Genomic DNA, 21223 nt, shown 5'->3' with positions numbered 1-21223 from the left:
TCAATCTAACCTTGTGATATACTTCCTTTGACTTTGCCTGCGAGTTCCGACGAATCAGTACATTCCGCGCTTTATCCATTTGAGTTCTGTTTCATTCCTTTCCATTCCGCTCAGGTTCCGCTTGTTCTGTGCTTGTTCCGCTTGTTCCGCTTGTTCCGCATTTTTGCGGATCCTCATCCTACCTGCGGGAGAGTTGATTAGGGTCGTTTAGACAGAGACTAGTACTTCCCAGTAGCAATCCCCTTTAGGGTCGAATGTGCTTGCTCTCAAGTGAGGCAGTAGGCAGCAAAGACCCAACTGTGTAGTAGATCAATTTCTCTCCACTGCACTTGTTGTACCCACACCGCTCAAGTTTGTCTAATGAGTTATGCCCGAACGCGCTAGGCCTATTTGACACACACTGCTTGACACTATTTTATCATTTATCATGCACTATCAGTGTACAGTCACGTTTACAGTGTGTACCAGATCTGAGTACCAACTTATCATGTGCCAAAGTCCTACCAGGTAAGTTAGTACAGTAACAATCATGAATTCGCCAACAGCTCACCCTGTTCATTGGTTTAAGTACCAATTCAGATGTTCCCCACTGCATTGACGCAGTGTGACAAAGTCCCCTTGTGCACACCAGAACGATATCCAACTGGCTATTATAAGCACTACTCCATATCTGCATGCCAAAGTTGCTGTAGGCTAGAAAGGGATCTTTGTACCCTGCAGGCACTGGTAAGTAACCTCAGATTGCAATGTAGTAAACCCGATCATGATCTTGCCCTACAATGAACATGTGTTCAATGACACCAGGCACCAGAACATGCAACTATCCAGAGCAGAATAGTTGCAGCTGCAATATTGCAACCCTCCTATGTTCAGCTGTTTATACTCCATGATGTGGTCGCTCCCACAGAGGTGAGTTGTCCCTGTCTTGTCCCAGGTGTGTTGGAGGGCATCAGACATAGGGGCCTTGATGATATTGGTGTTATTGTGTGAGACATATGAGATTGATTCTGTAGCTGTGCATAGGATGCCGGTGTCTGTAAGAAATATTCCTTCTGTGAAAGGAGCACAGCATCACTGCAGAATATCAGCTGCTTTGTTGATAACATCGGGTGCCCCAGGCTCTTGAAGCATTGCCTTCACACTTGCAGCGACGCAGAATGTCTCTAGCATAGTTCTTTCCATCTCCCCTGTAAAGCCTTGTTCAATGTTTCTCTTTGTATTTCCGTTCTATGCTCACCAGTTTTGTGACTCATAATGGTCTTCTGCAGGCCTCCAATTATCCTTTCGAAGGGAAACATCCACCAGCCATGCATGGGTCTGTATCTCAAAAGGAACTTGTATAGGTGGAGGCATGTGTGGTGGTTGGGATGGAAAGAATAGCCTGGAAAGATGTCTCGAATGCATTCCAGGTAGGCCTTCATGTATTTCCTGTATTGCTGAGCGTGGTGTGTCGATGTTATATGTGACATTCCCCATTGTATTGCTATCACCAGCAGCATAGTGCTGTGAGCTAACTTCTGCCTCTGTTCTTCTCCACCACCATATTCCGCCCCCCAAATTTTTACTAGAGTCACTGGTAAGTCGAATTCAATTGCCGACCACCATTGCTCTGTCTTGAGCTTGCCATGCTCTGCATCTCCAATGTTTTTTTGGCGGCCCCCGGTGCCATGAAGGTCGCTTGATGCCACTTAGTTCTGCTTGAATTGTATTAATCTCCTCATCTGTCAGGGCTTCAGTAAATATGCCTTTCTGGTCATTTTTTTCTTCTATGTCGGCCGCATACTCCTTCCCCAATTCCTCTGCAACAAATGGTTCGCTATCCACTTGCATCTGATCCTCATTGTTCATTGGGACATTGTGGGTGGGTTTGGCCTATTGACTTATCAATCAGGTTTCTGACTGGTAAAAATGGACAGCGCACCAAAAATGCTTCAACCATCTTCTTTTTAGTGGTATGCCCCTAGCTCAACAATGTTACCCCTGTCTCTCGGACGAGAGCTTGAAGGACAGGCAGCCGTAAGTGGGTCATGGCGGAGGTGGTGGCCTGTGTTCCTCGCACGTATGTCGTTCCCACATGTCATAGTCAAAGTTCACAATGTCTGACTTTTTCTGCCAGCAAAGTCCACACATCTGATTCACAGTGGGACCTGCACGTCCCACGAGGTTGCGAGCAGCTGGTAGATCATTGACAGCTACTGCAATAACAGACCTTGAAAGTCTCCCTTCAGGATGCTCAAGTGTCCTGGTAAACCACATCCTGTCTTTCCAAGATGGTAGGAAGAATTCAATTACTGGATGAAGGAAATGATTTATCTCTTTGAGAGCTGGTTCTCTAGGTCTGGGGATAACACCGACCAAGTACATGTTTTTGGGTCTATATTGCAGACTGGGTGGGAGGTTGAGTAGCCCCATCGCAATCGACCCAACTGATTTATTCTTGCCAGAGGTCTCATTTCCATGAGGGTTGAACCAATCCATCAAGAGACTCCACTGCTAATCTCAGGTCCCTTCTCTTCAACCCATCCATGAATGGTTTCCTGTCGGGACCTAATATATCCTGCATCACAGTGCCATCTTTGATATCTCACAGGTGATACTTTTCGTTCATCATCATTCCATGGTCCATGGCTTCTTCTATTCCAGGCTGACTAAGCAAGCTAGCAAGGAAGGCATTGAAATCTTGAACAATGTATGGGTGCACTGGGTGCCCATGATTTTCGCCCTTCGTCCTTCATACACTTCATCAACAACTGACCACATGGCATGCTAGGTACTTTGTATAGGTGCAGCATTCCAGGTATGGTTATTTTGTTCTTGTGGTTACAGCTGGATACATGCACGAACATCTTGTGCAAGTAGCAAACATCTGAGTAATTGGTTCTAGGTCGAATTTTTTGCAGACTGGTAGGGATATTGGAAGGGATGGCCGGACCACTGGACTTTCTGAGTGTGGTCTCAAGGAGAAGGTTCAAAAGCCCGAGAACTGCATTGCACCATGGCCTGGTAATGTGTCCGAAAACATTCAGGATTAAGGCAATAAGATGGTCAGGAGTATGGCGGGGTTGGCATTGTGGAATCTTCGTCTGACATTAGGATCTGGTTATGATTCAGTATGCATTCCCATTTATCCAATATCTCTCACCTGTGTTGATGGTTGTTGATGCACTATTCAGGTCTTCCTTCGTTCTATGACCCACCATGTCCACAATACTCCCCACTGCCTCTCTGATCTCATGCAATGATTGAAGAGATGCATGCCGCAATTGTTCATTACAAACATCATCATCTACTCGCATAGCTCTTACCTCCTCCTGTGCTTTCTCCATCCAATTATACTCATTGGTAGGCATCATTAGGACCTGTTGTCCGTCAGCTGAGTCAAGTTGATTCACAGTATCAGTCACACCCCAAAGACTGAGCATGCATCTGAATATCAAGGAGGTATAAATCCCGCAGTAATCTTCCAATGCTTGATCCTGAATTTCCTGCTGAATGCTCCCTTGCAGCTCTGGTGGTATCATCTAATGTGCATCGGCTGTCAACCTGGATTGCTTCAGTAATGTGCCCATCCTGTGTCCTGTCTTCCAGTGTTAATTGGAAGATGCTTCTGACAGGGCTCCTCATTGTCCTATTCCTCTACTTGTTAACTGAATGCATGCATTAGATTACATCGTGTTGTGTGACCTACCCCTGAATTTGGCCTTTCCGACATCATTGGGTTATCTTCCTGGCATCGAAGGTGGAGATATAATTTGGACACCTGAAGAAGATATCAATGATTCATTCTGTTTTGTAGTGAACACAAGGTCACCATTGATTGAGAATTCTTTTCATTCAATGCATCTCTAATGATCTATATGTCACACAACCAAAAAACCGGATCTCACTAAATTCTCTTGTAGTTGTTTTAATTCATACTTCAGATGACAACTGAAAACCTGGATCAGGTTTAGATGTTAATGTTAGCAATTTGGCTGTCTTAACAACTTTGTAAACCTATTGTGTTGTAGTGTGATTGATATTGTAAACTCAAAGGAGGAGGGAGTATGCCACATGTGTTCAAGTGCTGCAGGTGGCTGTGAGACTGGGAATAATGAGTAATGAGTTGAAACCAAAATGTGGTGCAGGGGACGACACTGAATGACTGCTACTAGTAGCATTGATATTAGATGCATTGATATTAGGTGCAGAGTCCTTGCTGAGTGGCGCCTGGTTGCATGATCCTGTAGAGTCTGGAAAGAAACCTAAACAAAAGATGTGGGATCTTATTAAATATGCTGATTCATCGAAGCACAGATTATCCCAAATCTCACCTGATGAGCCTCTGCTGCTGCCCTATAGCTCTTATATGTTCCTCCTTGAACTCCAGCAAGGGCTTCTTGAATCTGCGACTCATGCTGGATCATTTTTCTTGGAGTTGGGGTATGGGCACCCCTGCCCCGAGCATGCCCCATGTGCTGTTCCGAGTCAAGACGAGCACAAATGCTAATGGTGAATAGTTTGGCAGATCTGAAACTCTGCTACGGCAGACTTGGCTCAGTGACAAGCAGACATGGACAAAATATGATTTGAAGCAGAGCTAAGTGAGATATTGCAAAGTGTCTGAACCAGTGGTTGACCGAAGTTGTGATTCTTGAGGTGTTGGCCCTACCAAGAGATAATGCTACTTTGGTGCATACCTATGACATATCTCCAGCTGGGTCTTGACAAGTCATACTCTAACACTCGTCAAATTTGCATAACAGTAGGACTACTCTTACTACAAAGTGTGTAATTCTAGTCCTGTGATGACAGCAAAAGATTGTGAAGGTACGACTCATAGAATGAAAATATTGATGTATCAGACACACAGACTGGAGGGAGAGCAAAGGACGGTGGCAGCCTCACCACTGTCGGGTTTAACAAAACAAGAATATTGCAATCTTGCCATCAGAACCATGTTCCGGCTCATACAACCAAAATTTGACTCAGATGTCAATAATGAGGCTTGAAGAACTTCCTCCGGAGGATGGGGCTCATCAACTGCTGCATGAGACACCCATGTGTTGAGGAGCCCCTCGATCTCCTCATGAGTAACACCACCATGCATCTGATTGGCATCAACATCAAGAAATTTGTAGTGCCATGCCTGAACTAGATCCCTGACTCCACCAAAGTAAGTCATCATGCGATTCATCAGCTCCTTGTCGTGCCGCAGCACGAGCACCAACCCCGATTTATATGGAGTGGTGGTGGCACCCATGCCCTCAAGGACTTCACCCCACCAGTCCGCCTTCCTCGGGTCTGTTCTACTGCCCTTTGGCCCATCGAACGAGGTATCAAATTCAATGAAAATGTAAAATAGGGACTTGAGATCATCACTAGCAGTATGTTCGACCATCACATTTCCCCAACCCTTGGCTCTCGCAATTGCAGTATGGTGCCCTTCCAACAATGATATTAGCCACTTATATTATATTAAATGCTGAACTTTGACTCACGGTACCAGGTGAATGAATACTAGTGCTGCCTTGTGTGATAATCTGGGCATGGTCAAAATCAATGAAGAAGCCATGCCCTTCATGAATAATTAGGTTGTTGGGGCTAAGGTCTCTGTGTAGGACTTTCTTCCTGATCATTGCCTTATGCGCTAAAAAAAAGAAATCAATGTAAAGATCAAGCTTAATTTGAACAGTCAAAGAACAAACCCACCGACTACGAGGTCTCGAAAAGCGCTTATTAGCTCTCATTTAGTCGAAAATGTCAACAGCAGCTCTCCACCAGGGGTCAAAAGCATGTGTCAGTGATATATACAGCAAAATCCAGGACTGAATTTCCTGTGGTGGTTATGGATGTGCAATGTAGAGTCGGGCTCTCCCTCATACTTGACATCCCAAGGGGCAATGAGAGTAACTACATTAGGAATGCCCCAGACCATCTCAAGAACCTTTTCTTCATGATCTTTCTTTGCCTCATCCATCCAACAATCCTTCAGTGCATATTCAACTCCATCCTTATCCTGAACGCAATAACAAATAGTCCTGCAGGAGAGAATACCCTGGCTTCTCCACAAAATAGCAATGATCAATAATTTCTGCTTTTCCTTGTCCTCTATCCAGCCAATTGCCTGGTCCCCCACTTCACATTGTGTTTGCTTGCAGGACTCATTGCACATGCGCATGGTGGTATCCATGCCATGGGCTTTACTGTTCCCCAGTGACATGGTGTTTAGCATGTCGACAAGACACATTGGGTTTGCTGTGATTAAGATGGGATGTGTGATGATGAGGCCTGAGCAGTCCATATAATGGGTGCGAAGATGTTTTGCTGCTAGGCTGAATAAGACGATGCACCAACACCAGGGCTGTTCTCACATCATGAGATAACCTTTGGTGATCACCCCCTTGCACAACGGTATGTCATGGTTTGCACCAAGATCAGATTCAGTGATCTCAACGCATGTGAGGACGTGTACCCAGCTTTTCGGTTGAATGTCACAATGAAGGACTAAGCCAAGCCTTTGGATGTTGGTTGCATCCAAAATAGGAGCAAGGCAGAACTCCAGTGACCACTGTCAAGGCAGGTGTTCGAGATATTTGGGCTCAAAAGGGAAGATAGATGAACGTTGAGGGCAAGTTAGATATGAGATGTGCATGGCCATATAGATGGTGTTGAAAAGAAGCACCCATTTTGGTTCTTGTGTGCGCACCTGTGGAGGCAGTTTTCTTGCCGGACTTGTTGGGTAGAATTCTTGGGAGAAGGAGTAGTGGCAGGGAGATCGATTTCTTCCCATAGGACATTACCTTCAAGACCTTTGTCCAAGAGCTTGTCTATACGTGACTGGTGGGGGGGGGGGGGGGTGAGGTGAATGCACTTGATGAGTTGAATGTTGGCAAGATGACAGATGTTGAGGTACTCATCATGGTGGTGGGAAGATGAAGTGCAGTGCCTCATCATTAAGATCTATATGTAGATATCATTTTTTCTTCATGGTCGTAAAGTGTGTCATCATACCAGATATCAAGATATGCCAGATAAGAGCCTATGCTGTTTGAGGAAATAATAATATGTACAACTATATGTATAAGTTGATTATATTTAGTAACAGCAGAGTCCACATACACATATAGTGGGAGAAAAAGAAAGTACACCAAGTGTTGTATTCGATAAGTAGTGAATCAGAATCAGACTCAGCAAGCTCTGCCAGAATACGCAAAGTCTAACTAATAACTAATTATACAAATCTACACATTCTCAAATTCAACAATGCTAGCAATAAGTGCAAAAGCAATATGAAGTACATGATATGGCTATAGACAAGAAATGCATATGACGCCCAGCTTAATCTTAGGCTCCAGTCTAATGAAGCCAATGCAGATGCAACATTTCATTGGGGTGGATTATGATAGGAGAAAGAAAATCAACAAAACAAGGATTCACTGCCTAAGTAGTGAATTAGACTCAGTCGAAGCTCCAATGGAACTTGCCAGCAGCCGCTCAACCACTCAGCCACTTTGGATACCTCCAGTGGAGTTTGATTCTCCCATTCACTACTTAAGCCTCGAAACATTGTTACTCAAGCTTTCTCTTTTGATGATCATGTTTATTTTGTGTAGCATTAATGTTAATGTTAATGTAGTCCTTGTTCCTTGAAAACAACAAGGCCATCATTATGAATGTCATAACCAGTTACCAAAATTGTATGTAACTACAAGGTAGTGACTTTGACTGCAACTAACTGCATTCCATCAGCATCAGGATGTGCACATTGCCAAAATATATAATGTCCTTGTTAGAATAACCAAGTGAAGCAAGCCACAAGTGAGCTAATGAGAGTGAACAGGACTAGAGTCCAGTGTCAGTTGCTTATATATTGTGTAAACTATGAAGTGACTTTACCTAGAGTCCAGTGTCAGTTGCTGAGGAACAACTGACCACTAGACTCACTACCTACAGTCGAAGATATGTAAACATATGTAAACACAGCTTAATAAGGTGAGTAAGTCAAGTCTGGCAATACAGGCAAGTCTGGAGCAATAGGTTATGATATAAGGCAAATAACTCGCACCATAAGGTGCTCAATCACCACAACTAACAGTCCTATTGATCGTAATGGTAAGCTCATTGTTTCTGGCTCAACAAGTTTGTCTAACTGAGCTATGCCTAAAGCTTCTAAATGGCGGTACTGTCGCCACTTCAAGCCACTCACCATTCATTGTGAGTTCCCCCCTGAATGCAGCTACACCCCTCCCCCATTGACACAACATCAACTGTTTTCATGCGACACAGACTTGTCAACCTCTGATGCCGCACAACCAATTACACCAGTGGCTCAGTGACCCATCTCTCTGCCAGCGAAGATTCTGAAACCACGAGGAGATATCTCCCGTATCAATTGAGGAGGATATAATTTACAGGAGGCACTTGGCTGGCCTGCCTCCGAATATGAAGAAACTCATGTGCATGTTCTTGTAGCTGTTGTATCTTGTCTGTTTAATTTTTTCCATGCAGGCTTTTGTTTCACAACTAGCCCATGAATATCTAAAAGTCAACAAGTCCTGGAAGCTCCAAGCACAGCCCAGATTAGCCATTGTGTATGCAGAGGTAGGTATCAGTCTGGTCAACAGTATTGGTTACTCATCTCTGGTAGGCTCAGAAATGATATCCTATCCTTGAATGTTATGATGGAAGTTGGGTTGTTGGCAATATGCTCCATATATATTTGAAAATAGTTGTAGCCATGATACTTAGGCATGGGAAATATTTATGAACACTTGTCCAACATTACCAATACCTGACAATACCAAGCAATCTCCCCAGGTTGAAAGAATATATAAAGCAGGTTGGTAAGTCAATCAATTGCCATTGTCATTGATCTACTCTTACCAGATCAATAGATGAGATTTGATTGATGTGGAGCACATGTCTTGTAACAAACAAATGATAAGCCTTCATTCATTATTTGCAGCAACCATATTGACACACTATTGTACAGGGGTACCAGTAGACTTTTAGATGTTCAAATAATCAGTCTGGAAACTGTCCTGGCATTGTGGCAGGATAACCTTCCTTTACATTAGGAATGATGGCGTTCTGGAAGGTTCATGAACTCACCTGTCTTATGGATGATACCTGGAATGGATGACTTTGTAGTTAGTGCAGTTCCGATGGATACCAGGCCACATTTCACTCCGTGGGGGATGATAAAATTGACTCCATTGAGGAATCATCGTGCAACCTCATGTGAGATGAGGTAGCCCTGTTGAAGCTCCTATAACAACAACATTATTCATACAAATTAATATTGCCAATAATCCGCCTTACACTATGTTTTCCAGCTTGGGCTTGGTGCAAACCCGCATCAGGCACCATGATATTATCAACATCCACATCGTCCAGCAATGCAGCTTGGAGCGCAATGTACATGCACTTGCGTAACTGGTCAGTATTGGCATGCTCCCTCTTGCAGTGATGATTGATATACTTGTTAATGCCTTTGTGCAGGCCACGAACAAGTTTCCTTTTTTTTGGCGACTGGTACTGGTACCACTGGGTGTTATGCCAAGTGTAATGCAGGCAAACAATAATCAACAAGACAGTTGGACTTGTGTTACGTTCTAGACAAGTGTCTAAAGAACGCCCAAAGTTTCAAATAAAGACTAAGAACCGAAGAGGTATCTTAGAGTCAAGTCAGAGATGTCAAAGGAAAATCAGTGTAGGTTAAGCTGAAGAATCAGCATCACCTAGCTAGGGTTTATATAGTAGACAGGGTACAGGGTGTGACATAATAATAGGTATGTATCAGTAAGCACATGCATAAGCAATGAGGTGTATGAGTGATACTGAACTAAATATAGCATGATAAGAGACATGTGTAGTAAGCGTGGATCAAGGGAAAAGGAAGAAAAGAAGTTTGATAAGCACAGCCGTAACATCACCCCCTTCTTACATGGAAAGTCCCAGACTTTCACTAAAGACCATGGTGACGACCATCCTCTGTTCCACCAAGCCCATCTAGTACCTCAAAGAAGCCCCTCTCTTGCATGACGATCAACGTCAATTGTTGGAGCTTCTCTTTGATGTCTCGGATGCTATAGTTGAGAGAGAAGAGCTCGTCTTCTCTGTATTTGGCATTATGCCTTTCCAAGGTGTTTTTGAGACAATCTCCGAGACGATAGAGGTCATAGAGGGCATTGAGCGTGGGTTCAGTATCGATAGCATCCTTGATGGGATTCTTGAAGAGTTTGGACAACAACAAGATCCTACGGTGAAGTCTACGATCTTCAAGATCAGACAAGTAGGGGTCGGTCACTACTCTCCAAGGAGCTGCTCGTCGACAAGCTGCAACACACTCACAATTTCTGATTGTAATGGGGCTGGTGGGAGTGTTGATAAAAGTAGGAATAATAGGTTTGTTGAAAATACGATATGGTGAAGGCGATCTAGTTGCTGGTAAAGGGAATGAAGGATGAGGGGGCTCAGGAGAATTTCTTTGACTGATGGTCATATAGTGTGGATGGGGAGAGAAGACAGGGAAGTGAAGATTGGGGATAGGAACATTGGGGTTGCTGTTGTGCGTGATGATAGTTCAAGTTGAGAGGGGAATGAGTCGATGTGCCTGCTTATATCTGTTCAAGATTTCAGTGGAGTTGGCTAAATCAGACTCTGACAACCATTCATTATCGGCCAATGGGTAACCCTTCCATTTAACGAGGAAGTGTTGTTGTGAGAGAGTTCCTTTATGTCCGAGGATAGTGTCATATACCTGATTCGACCACTCCGCTTTCCGACCACCTCTGCTCCATCCATCCTCTGCTCCTGTCATATACTGGATCCGAGTACCCCCAGTACCACCTATAAACATCCCTACTGCTGGTCCGACCCCCTGTTTCCCCGTCTGCTCCATTCCTCCTTCCCCGACAATGCATGAAGTGCATCTCAGCAGGATTAGCCCTGCTACCTCCGCCTGACCCCGTTCCGCTTTTCTGACACTACCCCTATGTCCCCCGACCCCACACCCCTTCCATCCGACCCTATCTGGGGTTCCGCTCCTCCACCCTATCGGTCCGCCTGATCCTACTCCTACTCCCTCCGCTTTTCCGACCCACGGGGGTCCTTCAGTTCCGCTCGTATTCCCCCACCCGACTGTTAGTCTGTCTGACCACCTCACCGGTCCACTCCTAGACTAGGAACCACTCAACTGGTCCTATCCCCATTTAGTATCATAGTTCCACTTTTCAGATCACCGGTAATCCCTATACCCTAGCGATTCTGATCCGTCGTGTACATACTGTTCCTCAAGCCTTATTCTCATATGTCTCAGTCATCCTATTGTAATCCTGTACACTCAGCACATAGCCCTCTGCCATGCTATGCTCATCACTTAGAGTATATAAACATATGTACATTTGTCTGTAGATACTCAGTCTGAATATTACCTTTTCTAAGCCCTGCTCTTCTGTTCTTTGACTTGGGACTGATCCTAGTCAACTCCTGTTGAGCCGGCCTAGGGGATTGACTCCCTAGGTTGGCCATCCTCCAATCCTCCAATCCTCCAATCCTCCAATCCTCCAATCCTCCAATCCTCCGTTCCCCCATTCCTCCGTTCCCCCACTCCTCCATTCCCCTATTCCCCTGTTCCCCCGTCCCTCCGCTCATCTGACTTCCCATGCGTCGGAACTAGACCCCACACTCTCGCGTCCATCCCCTCCGTTCCGCTCTGCTTCGGACTTCATCCAAGCAGTTCCCTCTGCTCCGCTACTACTGTTGGTTCTGATCATAGTAATCTCCTGCCCCCCTCCTGTCAGGCGGAACAACCCCTGCCCAACTTTCCTGCGCTCACCTGGTAGTCCGTCGGTCCTCCTTCAGAGGACCCCTGTTCCGACGCCCTGTTGGAACCCATAGAATTCATGTCGGACTACATTCTGAAATTAGGGGCATGTACTCAGGTAAGGGGTGCAGCGTACGAGCTGAAGCCAAGCCCCTCAGACTCCACTTTACCCCTGAGCATGGTCTTAACACTGCCGCTAGTAGCTCTTACCTCCTGACCCTCAAAGCGGACCTAAGCAGTCCACTCATCCTATCGTCGGACAATGTTGGACCCGCTCCAAATTCAGGGCACGTACTCGGCTAAGGGCACAGCGCAAGAGCTGAAGCCAAGCCCCGACCCCTCTGCCTCTTGAGCCGGCATGGTACCTAACAGATAGCTTCTACCTCATGTTCTTCTTCTCCATCGATAAGGTCAGGAAGTGGCGATGGGAAATTGGGACTATGTTCTTCATTTTCGTGATAAGGAGTAAGAAGCGCTGCATGGAATACCGGATGAACACACCATTGGTTCGGGAGTTTTAGGCAGTATGTGACTGGTCCGAGAACTTCTGAGATAGTGAAAGATCCTTCTCGCTTGGGTGCTAATTTCCTATTGGGGTAATTGAGATGAAGGTTCTTTGCTTCTAGCCAAACCTTGTCGCCTTTATTGAATGGTGTGAACGATCGAGTGATTCTTTGCCTCATGGTTTGTCTAGCGAGTTCATGTGATGATAAGGCTTCCTCTCAAGCCTTCTGGAGTTCTGATATTCTTCCTTCAATGGCTGGGAGATCCAATTTCTCGGTAGCCAGTGGTAGCACTTGAGGGTGATATCCCATCATGAGATAGAAGGGTGAAGTGTTTTGTGCAGAGTGATGTCGGGAGTTATGTATGAATTCTGCCATAGGAAGTTTTTCTGACCAAGAAATTTGATCGTTCGCACAGAAGATGTGGAGATACACTTCTAGTTCTTGGTTTACTCATTCTGTTTCTCCATCTGTCTGAGGGTGGAATGTGGTGGAAAGGGCAATTTTGTATCCTAAGAGTCGTCCTAGTTCTTGTGCAAACTTGGCTGCGAATTGAGGTCCCCTGTCAGAGATGATTTTGTCATAGAGGCCAAATCGTGTATAGACACGGTTGAAGAATACATCGGCGACTCCTTCTGCATCAATCGTCTTGTTGCAAGGTGTGAGCACCACCCCCTTCATAAGCCCATGGTCTACCACAACCATGATAGAATCGAAGCCATTGGAGAGGGGTAAGTCAACAATGAGATCAATGAAGCATTGAGCAAAGGGGCAGGTAGAAGAGGGAGCGGGAATAGGGAAAAGTGGTGGGGCCGTAGGGTGAGTGTTGACTTTATTCTGTTGACAAACAGCACAACCTTCAACAAATTTGCATACAAAGGTTGGAAGACCTGGCCACCAGTAATTGCATGATAGGAGTTCCTGAGTCTTAAAATGGCCAGAATGACCAGCGGTCGGAGTGTTGTGGTGAAGGGAAATGAGCTCTTTACGCAGAGGTCCAGGTGGAACGTAAGCATGGCCTTTGAAGGTTAGAATATCACCAGAGAAGGTCCAGTCAGAAAGAGTAGTTTTCATAGGGAGGGGTAGAGCAGGATTGGAAAGAGTATCAATGGTTTTCTGAACCACGACATCAACTGATGAGGAGATGCAAAGTTTGTCATGCATAGCGGTGTCAATAAGGTTGATAAACAACCTGTCTGGTAGCACAGTAACATCCAAATTGTCTGTGGCGTCGACTGGGACGTGATCAGGCCTGTGGGAAAGGGAATCGGGAATGGAAAGATCTTTGCCGGGTACATGTTGTAGTTGTAGATCAAAGCGAGAGAGGAAGAGGAGCCAACAGGCTTGTCTACGGTTCAGTTGTTGGGCTTGGTGGAAATAGGTCAGGTTTTTATGGTCAGTCATGACTAGAACTGGAAAAGGAGATCCTTCCAAATAATGGTGCCAAGCTTCTAGAACACAGATGATGGCGAGGAGTTCCCGATCAAATATCTGGTAGTTTTGTTCAGCAGGGGAGAAAGTCTGAGAGAGATAAGAGCAAGAGTGCCAATCGCCATTGGAATCTTTCTGCAGGAGGGCCACCCCCAGTGGCATAAAGAGAGGCATTGACTGCTATTGCAAATGGCGTATCTTTGTCAGGGATGGAAAGGACAGGGCGGATAGAGCTCTTGGAGTGAGCAATTGTTTGAATATTCAGACATTCTGTTCTTGAGTGAGTGGTGAGCAAGGGGATAATTGCGTGAAGGACAATTGCAATCCAAGAATGATCGAGTTGTGTTAGATAGCCAACTGAACAGCCATGACTATGAAGTGAAAGACCAGTGTTGCTTTGTGTGTTAACTAATGAGTGTACATACCAAGTCCGTGTCAGTTGCTGAGAGCAACCACACAGGATGCTACCTATGGCAAGTCTATGTAAACAAGTGTAAGCCTAAGTAGAAGATTCACTCACATGCTAATGGAGTCAAATGGAAACTCAAACACAAATAACTCGACCATAAGAATAACACTGTTGACAGTGGTAGGTTGTTCCCATTTGACAACACCGTCTCAACTGACTTTGTCCATTCAGATTGGCTGGGGCGAATAAGGAAGGCCTAGATATTTCAACTTCACTCGGAAGTCAAAAGACACACTTTTTGGGTTTGAGGGAGAGTTGGTGGTCACGTAATCGTTGTAGAACTCTAGTGGTTCGTTTATGGTGGGATTCAATGTCTTTAGAGAAAATAAGAATGTCCGTCCATATATATGACCATCCAACCTTTGTCAATCATGTCAGAAAAGATGTCATTCATCATTGCTTGGAAGGTTGCAGGAGCATTGCAAAGACCAAAGAACATGACAGTGGGTTCAAAGAGTCCTTGTGACATCTTGAACACCTGCTTTCCATCTATCTGATCCGTGAATATGAACATTGTTGTATCCTGTGCGAACATCCATCTTTGTGAAGATAGTAGCGCCTTTTAGTTTGTTGATGAGGTCAGGGAATATGGGGAAGAGAGGTAAGCATCTTTTACAGTTGCAGTCGTTGAGTTTGCGATAGTCTTGACATGGTCAAAGAGATCCTGTCTTTCTTTCCTATGAAGAAGAATGGGGAGGCTTGTGGGGATTGAGACAGGTACAATAGTTCCTTTCGCTAGGTGTTCGTCAACAAATTTGTTCATGGCTTTTTCTTCTGGTGCAGACAATGGATAGATTTTGCACGACCTGTGGTTCAAAATCAGGTTTGAGTTTTATCTTGTGGTCGAAAGGTCAAGATGGGGGAATAGTATCCAATTGCCGCTTTCTCAAAAACATCTTTATACATATGAAAGACCTTGGGCACAAGTTCTTCAAACCTCTTCGGCTTTTCTTTAGCATATGCTTCTTGTGCTAGTTGTTGTGCAATGTTTGCAGCCTTTTGAACAGGGAGAGGAGTGAAGATGAATCAAGCAGAGTTGGGGACTTGAGAAATTCTGGTTGTTCGGGATATGTGTCATATACCTGATCTGACCGCTCCGATATTGATATCCACTCTGCTTTCCAACCCCCTCCGCTCCATCCATCCTCCGCTCCGTCCAATCACAAGTCCACATTCCGCCCTATGCTTCCGCTCAACCACTCAACCGGTCCCCTTCCATATCCTCTCCATTCAACTGGATCTCTTTCCCCTTTTAGATATATACTTTCCCCTTTGGTACATAGACCCTTACTTCCGGATCACCAGTAATTCCTATTACCGCCCGATCGCTGATCTGATGCGTACATATTGATATCCGCTCCGACTTATGTCTTTGCCTATGTAAAATACTTACAAACTATATCCTTGGTACATAGCTTTACTACATAGTTATCCTGATCACTGCCTCATACATAGTAGTATATAACATATCATGTACTTAGATATTTTCCTCAGTCTTAATATTACTTGTCTTCTCGCAGTTACATCTTGTGAGAATTCTCAGTATGGCCTTGCCTCCTCTGGACACAAGTCTCAACTTGTTGTCACCTCCGACCCTCCGACCCTCTGCTCCGACTTAGAGCCGTACTCTAAGTCTTTCCCTTATACTCCGCCCCTATCAAATATTCTTCCTTGTCCCTCTGCATTATCCTCTGCCTTCCCTGCCCCTACCAAACATTCCCCTGCTCCTATCCACCCTCCACATCACTCCCTGCCTTCTCCGCTCTGCTCCTAGTCAGCCTGCCACTAGTAGCTCTTACTCCCCGACCCTCAAAGCAGACCAAAGCGGTCCACTCATCCTATCATCGGATAAACGTCGGACCTGCTCCAAATTTTGGGCACGTACTCGGCTAAGGGCACAGCGCAAGAGCTGAAGCCAAGCCCCGACCCCTCTGCTTCCTGAGTCGGCATGGTACCTAACAATATGAATGAGAACGTAGGGGGAATGTGTTCTTGAGTGAGTGGTGTATCAAAGTTTGTTTTCTCATAGACCCCTACAAATTCTTCGCCCTTGACATAAGCGATAAGAACTTCATCATCATCTAGATCTTCAATGATTTCTTCAGTATCTTCTTCTTCTTCGGGTATGAGTTCTGGTTGTTCCTTGGAGATTTCTTCCGAGGAGGTATATGCTTCTTTGCCAGGGATTTCTTCTATTCTGGGTTGCATAGAGGTGTGTTTTGCTCTATCAACGATAAGGGTTTGAATCATGACTGGATCTTCTTCCAGTGAGATTACGCTCTTAGTCCAGTCTATTTGTGGGTTTTCGTTCTTGAGCCATGGAAGTCCGAGGATGATATCTTCCCCTCCAAGGGATGTAATAAGGAAGGTAGTGAACATGGTTTGACCTCCTGCTAAGAAGAATAGATTGCAGGCTTTGGTAATGGTTCCTGCTTTATTCTTTGTTCCATCTACATTTTGGACTTCAATTTGTGAAGAGAGATGGTGAGTTGAGAAGTTGTTCTTTCATACGTATTTCCAATCAATGAATGTTCCAGCTGCACCCGAATCTATAAGGGCAGCTACTTTGGCGGTTTTATTGGACTTGCAGGATTTGATTGAAATAGGAATGTGCATGGAATTCGAATCACCTACAGAAGATACAATGAGTCCAATAGAAGTACTAGGGGTTTCCGACGCCAGTCTGGTCTCCCCATTTAGAAATCATTCTTAGAAGAAGAAGGTGTCTTTGACGCTTTTCAAGCTTTCCAAGTGAGGAATTCCTGGTACTCTGCGTCTTGATCATCTGGTTCGATCTTAGTCTCATGGACTGGTCATCCAGCTGGCTTTTGCCAACCAGGAGCGGAGTGTCTGTGGTTTGGGCAATCCTTCATAATCCCTTTCTTTCCACACTTGAAACAGAGTCTCATTTTGCAATGTCTGTCTTGCTTGGATTGTGAAAGCCTGGTGTTGTGTACTGGAGTAGACTCTTCTTCGTCTACTTTAATTTTGTCGATATCCATTGCATATGGATCGTCTTTCTTGGAGTAACTCCTATCTCTGGAGTGAATGAGTTGTCTTCTGGATTTGTATTCTCTTGCTGCATCAATCCAATCGTTGATGTTCTCGGGTATCTTCTCCCATACTAGAATTGCTTCCTGTACTTCCTTCTTCAATCCTTGTCTGAAACAGGTTGTTTCAACGTTGGCATCGACGCAAACAGCTTCTGCTGCAATTTGTTTGAAGTAGGTAATGTATGCGGAGATGGTCGACGTCTGCCTTGCTTTCATAAGCATATTTATTGCAGCCAATGTATTATTCTTTGGGAAGAAGACTGTCTTGAATTCAGTGGCAAATTCTCCCCACTTTCCTAATGTATGCATAGAGGGGTGCTTCTTATTGAGCCAAGCTGTGGCCCATTGTTGTGCGTGTCCTTTGTGCATGAACGAGGTGGCAAATGCAATACATTTTGTGTCTGTGTCATATACTGCATCATTGATAGCAATGTAAGTGGTGACTGATGTCCACCACACCTTGGATTGTTTCTGTGATCCTGTCAAAGAGAGCTGGTTTGTTCAAATTAATTTCGCCCATTTTCTTCACAGATGGAGGAGTTGGTGTGTGTGGTGGAGGTTGAACGGGTTCAGATGGTCCTGGTTGATCTGGTCCGTATCCTTCAAAGTATTCGTTCTGATCTTGTTGGATAGGTGAGCCTGGTTCAGAGATATGTTCTTGTTCTTGGTCTGACTCCAAGGAGTAATGTCTCTGCTCTCGATAAGCCATGATGTTTTGCGACGACTACTAAGGTAGCATCTTCTTGTGATAGAGCTTAACCTTTTGTTACGCCAAGTGTAACACAGACAAACAATAATCAACAAGACAGTCGGTCTTGTGTTACGTTCTAGACAAGTGTCTAAAGAACGCCCAAAGTTTCAAATAAAGACTAAGAACCGAAGAGGTATCTTAGAGTCAAGTCAGAGATGTCAAAGGAAAATCAGTGTTGGTTAAGCTGAAGAATCAGTGCCACATAGCTAGGGTTTATATAGTAGACAGGGTACAGGGTGTGACATAATAATAGGTATGTATCAGTAAGCACATGCATAAGCAATGAGGCCTCTGAGTAATACTGAACTAAATATAGCATGATAAGAGACATGTGTAGTAAGCAGTGGATCAAGGGAAAAGGAAGAAAAGAAGTTTGATAAGCACAGCCATAACACTGGGCCTCACCACAGTTGATCATCAGAATGATGGCCAGGGGTCCAATCTCCTTTACTTTACAGTAAGTTGCAGTGTTGACAGGCGGTGAGGAGTTACTAACCTCATTATTTGACCTTGTGCTATCTACACAGCCATATGTTCCATTCCCTGCACTGATAGGCAGGTCGAGATCAAGATCCATAGCAGACCCCATCCACACGTCCTGGAAATGTTTAGCAGGCAGGAATTGTAGGTAATTAACTTACTTACTTTGTCGTCTTCACATTGTCAAAGCTCACACTCATAGGACTTTATTGATGCCTTGATACCCCATTCCATTTCCTGCATCTCATATGCATTGACGGTTCCCATAAGGGAGTGCGGTGTAGGTCTGCCATACAGGTTGAACCGTGTATTGATGGTGCTGTGTTTGCGAGAAGGTATTTTCGATGTCATGAGTTTCATGGCTTGAGTTACTTACTTCCTGATTTAAAAGTAGGCCGGGCAGTCTTTATCAAACAATTAACGATCTCATCACCGATCAAGTCAGAATCCCCCCTATCAAACTCTAAATCTGTAAGCTTCTCCCATTTCCATGGTGGTGAATGGACAATTGGCCAATTGTCGACAATGCTTTTTGTTTATGAACTTCATGATCACTTTGGCTGTCAGTGCTAGGCAGATGGTTAAATACCACCAATTTGTCTCCTGCATGTCTCAATATTTTATCATGGATGTAAGTCCTTCAACTTCAGTTAAGTTATATTTTTGTTGATGGCAAAGTAGTTTTCTAGCAAATATACTCTCACTCACCACACTAAGGCAGTCAATGTATTGGCTGTGAGTATACATGGAGCATTGCTCCTTACTGAAGGTAATCACTCTATCTCTCTCACTTAACTTGTACTAAGAGCAAGATAGGCAATGATAGTCACAGAGCTTGGTATCCAGTGAAATGATTCAAGAAATCTTTACACCAGCAGCAGGTTATATCAGTGCCATTATCTGGATGGACATTGACAATCACAGTGAAACAATATTTGCTTTCAGGGGCTTCAGATGGCAACATTCAAGTATATGAAAGGAGCAATGATGTAAGTGATAGGGGTATTGTTATTGCTCTCGCTGATGATGGTTGATCACCTCAGGCACTGTTCACATTCCAGAGCACCACCATGGGCCACTCAGGTGCAGTGGAGTCGCTAGCTTGGGATCCTGTTCATTGGTGTCTGGTGAGTGCCACTGGTGGTCACCCGCATCTTTGGAACCTAACACCAGACAGTGGGCTGCCTACCTGTCAGTTATTGCATGGTGTTGATTTTTTTTTGGTCAGAAACCCTCACAACCATCGCCTTGCAGCCTGACAAACAGTTGTATGTTGCCCGCACAGTTCACTTCTACTACAATGGTGCTTCCCTCCTAGTGTCATATCTGGAAAGTGGTGAAATGTCGGCTGCCCATTCCATTCTTGATTTCACTGTAACCCTTATATTCAGATTCTGCTATTCTATCGAACCTTGGGATCTAAAGTGGCGCAAGAAGGTGCAAGGAAGAATGTAAGTAGGGGTTTTGTTTCGCATAACACATTATTCATGTGTATGCTGCAGTGGCAATGCTGTTCTTGAGGGCAGTTTCCTGCTTGTGAGCAATCTCAAAGACAGGGTGGATAAATACACTGTTCCTACCACCCAGTGCATACAGTCCTTTAACCATGTGATCCTCTGCAATGTTCCTCTGCAAATCTCTGTTGCTCAGCAGGTGGGACTTCCGATTTGATCTTGCCCCTGTTCTCTCCCTTGTATCTTCAATCGCGATCACAGGTGTAATGCAGTTAGGCTTGATTTTACTTTTCATGCCAAGTGAAATAATTGTTATATATCAGGCACATTTACATGCAAGTTGCTGTTCGGCACCAAACACCAAGCAACCCATGATTTTTTTTCATAGACAGTTGTTTGGACTTGGTAGGAATAGGAGTTTGGACTGGTGAGTCGACACACATGATATTGAAGAGTCTAGACTGATGCACTGTCACCTTATCCAGGATAAACTATTGTTTGCTAGGATAGATGGGAGTTTAGACTCATGAGTCGACCCATATGATATCTTGTTTGGACTTATGCACTGTCACCTCGTCCAGGATAAACTATTGTTTGCTAGGATAGATAGGAGTTTTGACTTGTGAGTCAACCACAATAGTATTGTTTTGACTATTTGACTTTATATTTTTCAGCGATACCCTCATGACACGACACATTGCATCCATTTGCTCATTTGATTTTTTAGTTCATTTCAGTCAGCGTGGGGGTAGGCCTATTGTCTAGCTTGTGAGCAGGCAACCCACAACTTGCAATAAATATGTTGCATAATTCTGCGTCATTCCCCATCATCCTCTAGCCATGGTTGCCACACAGGCTCTCAGATCTGTTCACCTGTACATGTTGTTTCATATGCAAAAACTGAATCATTGTTAGCCCCCTGTAATTTCAAAATGGAAGGCCATTGATGATTCTCTCAAAAAATTCATACTGCCATGTGAGAAGAAGTGCAGATTCCCTGCAGTGCAAGTCGAAATGTAAATCGCAATGAAGGAAATCCACATGGCTCCACTCCCTCCCAGTCGCAAGAAGCAATTCTCTCCTCTCCCATTGCATATGCAATTGCTGGACCTGTACAGTGAGTTAAAACCTTTCCCTAAGTCTGCACACCTCATGCTCCTCAAGTTATGTGACCTGTGGAGCTGCCGGTAAAATTCTCAATGTTAAGACCATGCTCAAGGGTAAGACAGAGTCTGAGGGGCTTGGCTTCAGCTCATATGCTGCGCCCCTTACC

At 44.6% G+C, this 21223-nt stretch overlaps 5 protein-coding genes across 5 annotated transcripts; 2 read left to right on the top strand and 3 right to left on the bottom strand.

Moving 5' to 3' along the window:
• Window positions 1-1587: 1587 nt before the first annotated feature.
• EDB91DRAFT_1081216 (uncharacterized protein) lies at window positions 1588-2029 on the bottom strand (the record flags this gene model as incomplete). The annotated part of the gene is made up of 2 exons (XM_041315358.1): window positions 1588-1872; window positions 1979-2029. 2 exons carry the CDS (start codon window positions 2027-2029, stop codon window positions 1588-1590), a joined length of 336 nt encoding a protein of 111 aa, XP_041178354.1.
• Window positions 2030-4059: 2030 nt separating this feature from the next.
• EDB91DRAFT_1081215 (uncharacterized protein) lies at window positions 4060-6202 on the bottom strand (the record flags this gene model as incomplete). The annotated part of the gene is made up of 5 exons (XM_041315357.1): window positions 4060-4209; window positions 4314-4485; window positions 4851-5446; window positions 5481-5629; window positions 5794-6202. 5 exons carry the CDS (start codon window positions 6200-6202, stop codon window positions 4060-4062), a joined length of 1476 nt encoding a protein of 491 aa, XP_041178353.1.
• Window positions 6203-8378: 2176 nt separating this feature from the next.
• On the top strand, window positions 8379-8583 carry EDB91DRAFT_1026622 (uncharacterized protein; the record flags this gene model as incomplete). The annotated part of the gene is made up of 2 exons (XM_041312646.1): window positions 8379-8438; window positions 8491-8583. Coding segments are annotated over 2 exons (153 nt in total), but the record flags the coding sequence as incomplete, so codon positions are not given.
• A 9693-nt stretch (window positions 8584-18276) lies between these two features.
• On the bottom strand, window positions 18277-18856 carry EDB91DRAFT_1081214 (uncharacterized protein; the record flags this gene model as incomplete). Its single annotated transcript, XM_041315356.1, has 4 exons — window positions 18277-18317; window positions 18422-18614; window positions 18662-18669; window positions 18691-18856. 4 exons carry the CDS (start codon window positions 18854-18856, stop codon window positions 18277-18279), a joined length of 408 nt encoding a protein of 135 aa, XP_041178351.1.
• A 265-nt stretch (window positions 18857-19121) lies between these two features.
• On the top strand, window positions 19122-20715 carry EDB91DRAFT_1081213 (uncharacterized protein; the record flags this gene model as incomplete). Its single annotated transcript, XM_041315355.1, has 10 exons — window positions 19122-19127; window positions 19178-19231; window positions 19323-19419; window positions 19442-19485; window positions 19540-19623; window positions 19751-19947; window positions 19999-20149; window positions 20366-20377; window positions 20532-20572; window positions 20625-20715. The coding sequence occupies 10 exons, from the start codon at window positions 19122-19124 to the stop codon at window positions 20713-20715; spliced, it is 777 nt and encodes a 258-aa protein (XP_041178350.1).
• Between the last annotated feature and the right edge of the window lie 508 nt (window positions 20716-21223).

Source organism: Suillus paluster (assembly GCF_016628075.1).
Source record: "Suillus paluster strain FC165 chromosome Unknown EDB91scaffold_19, whole genome shotgun sequence".
Lineage (NCBI taxonomy): Eukaryota > Fungi > Basidiomycota > Agaricomycetes > Boletales > Suillaceae > Suillus > Suillus paluster.
This window is presented reverse-complemented; position numbering and strand designations above follow the sequence as displayed.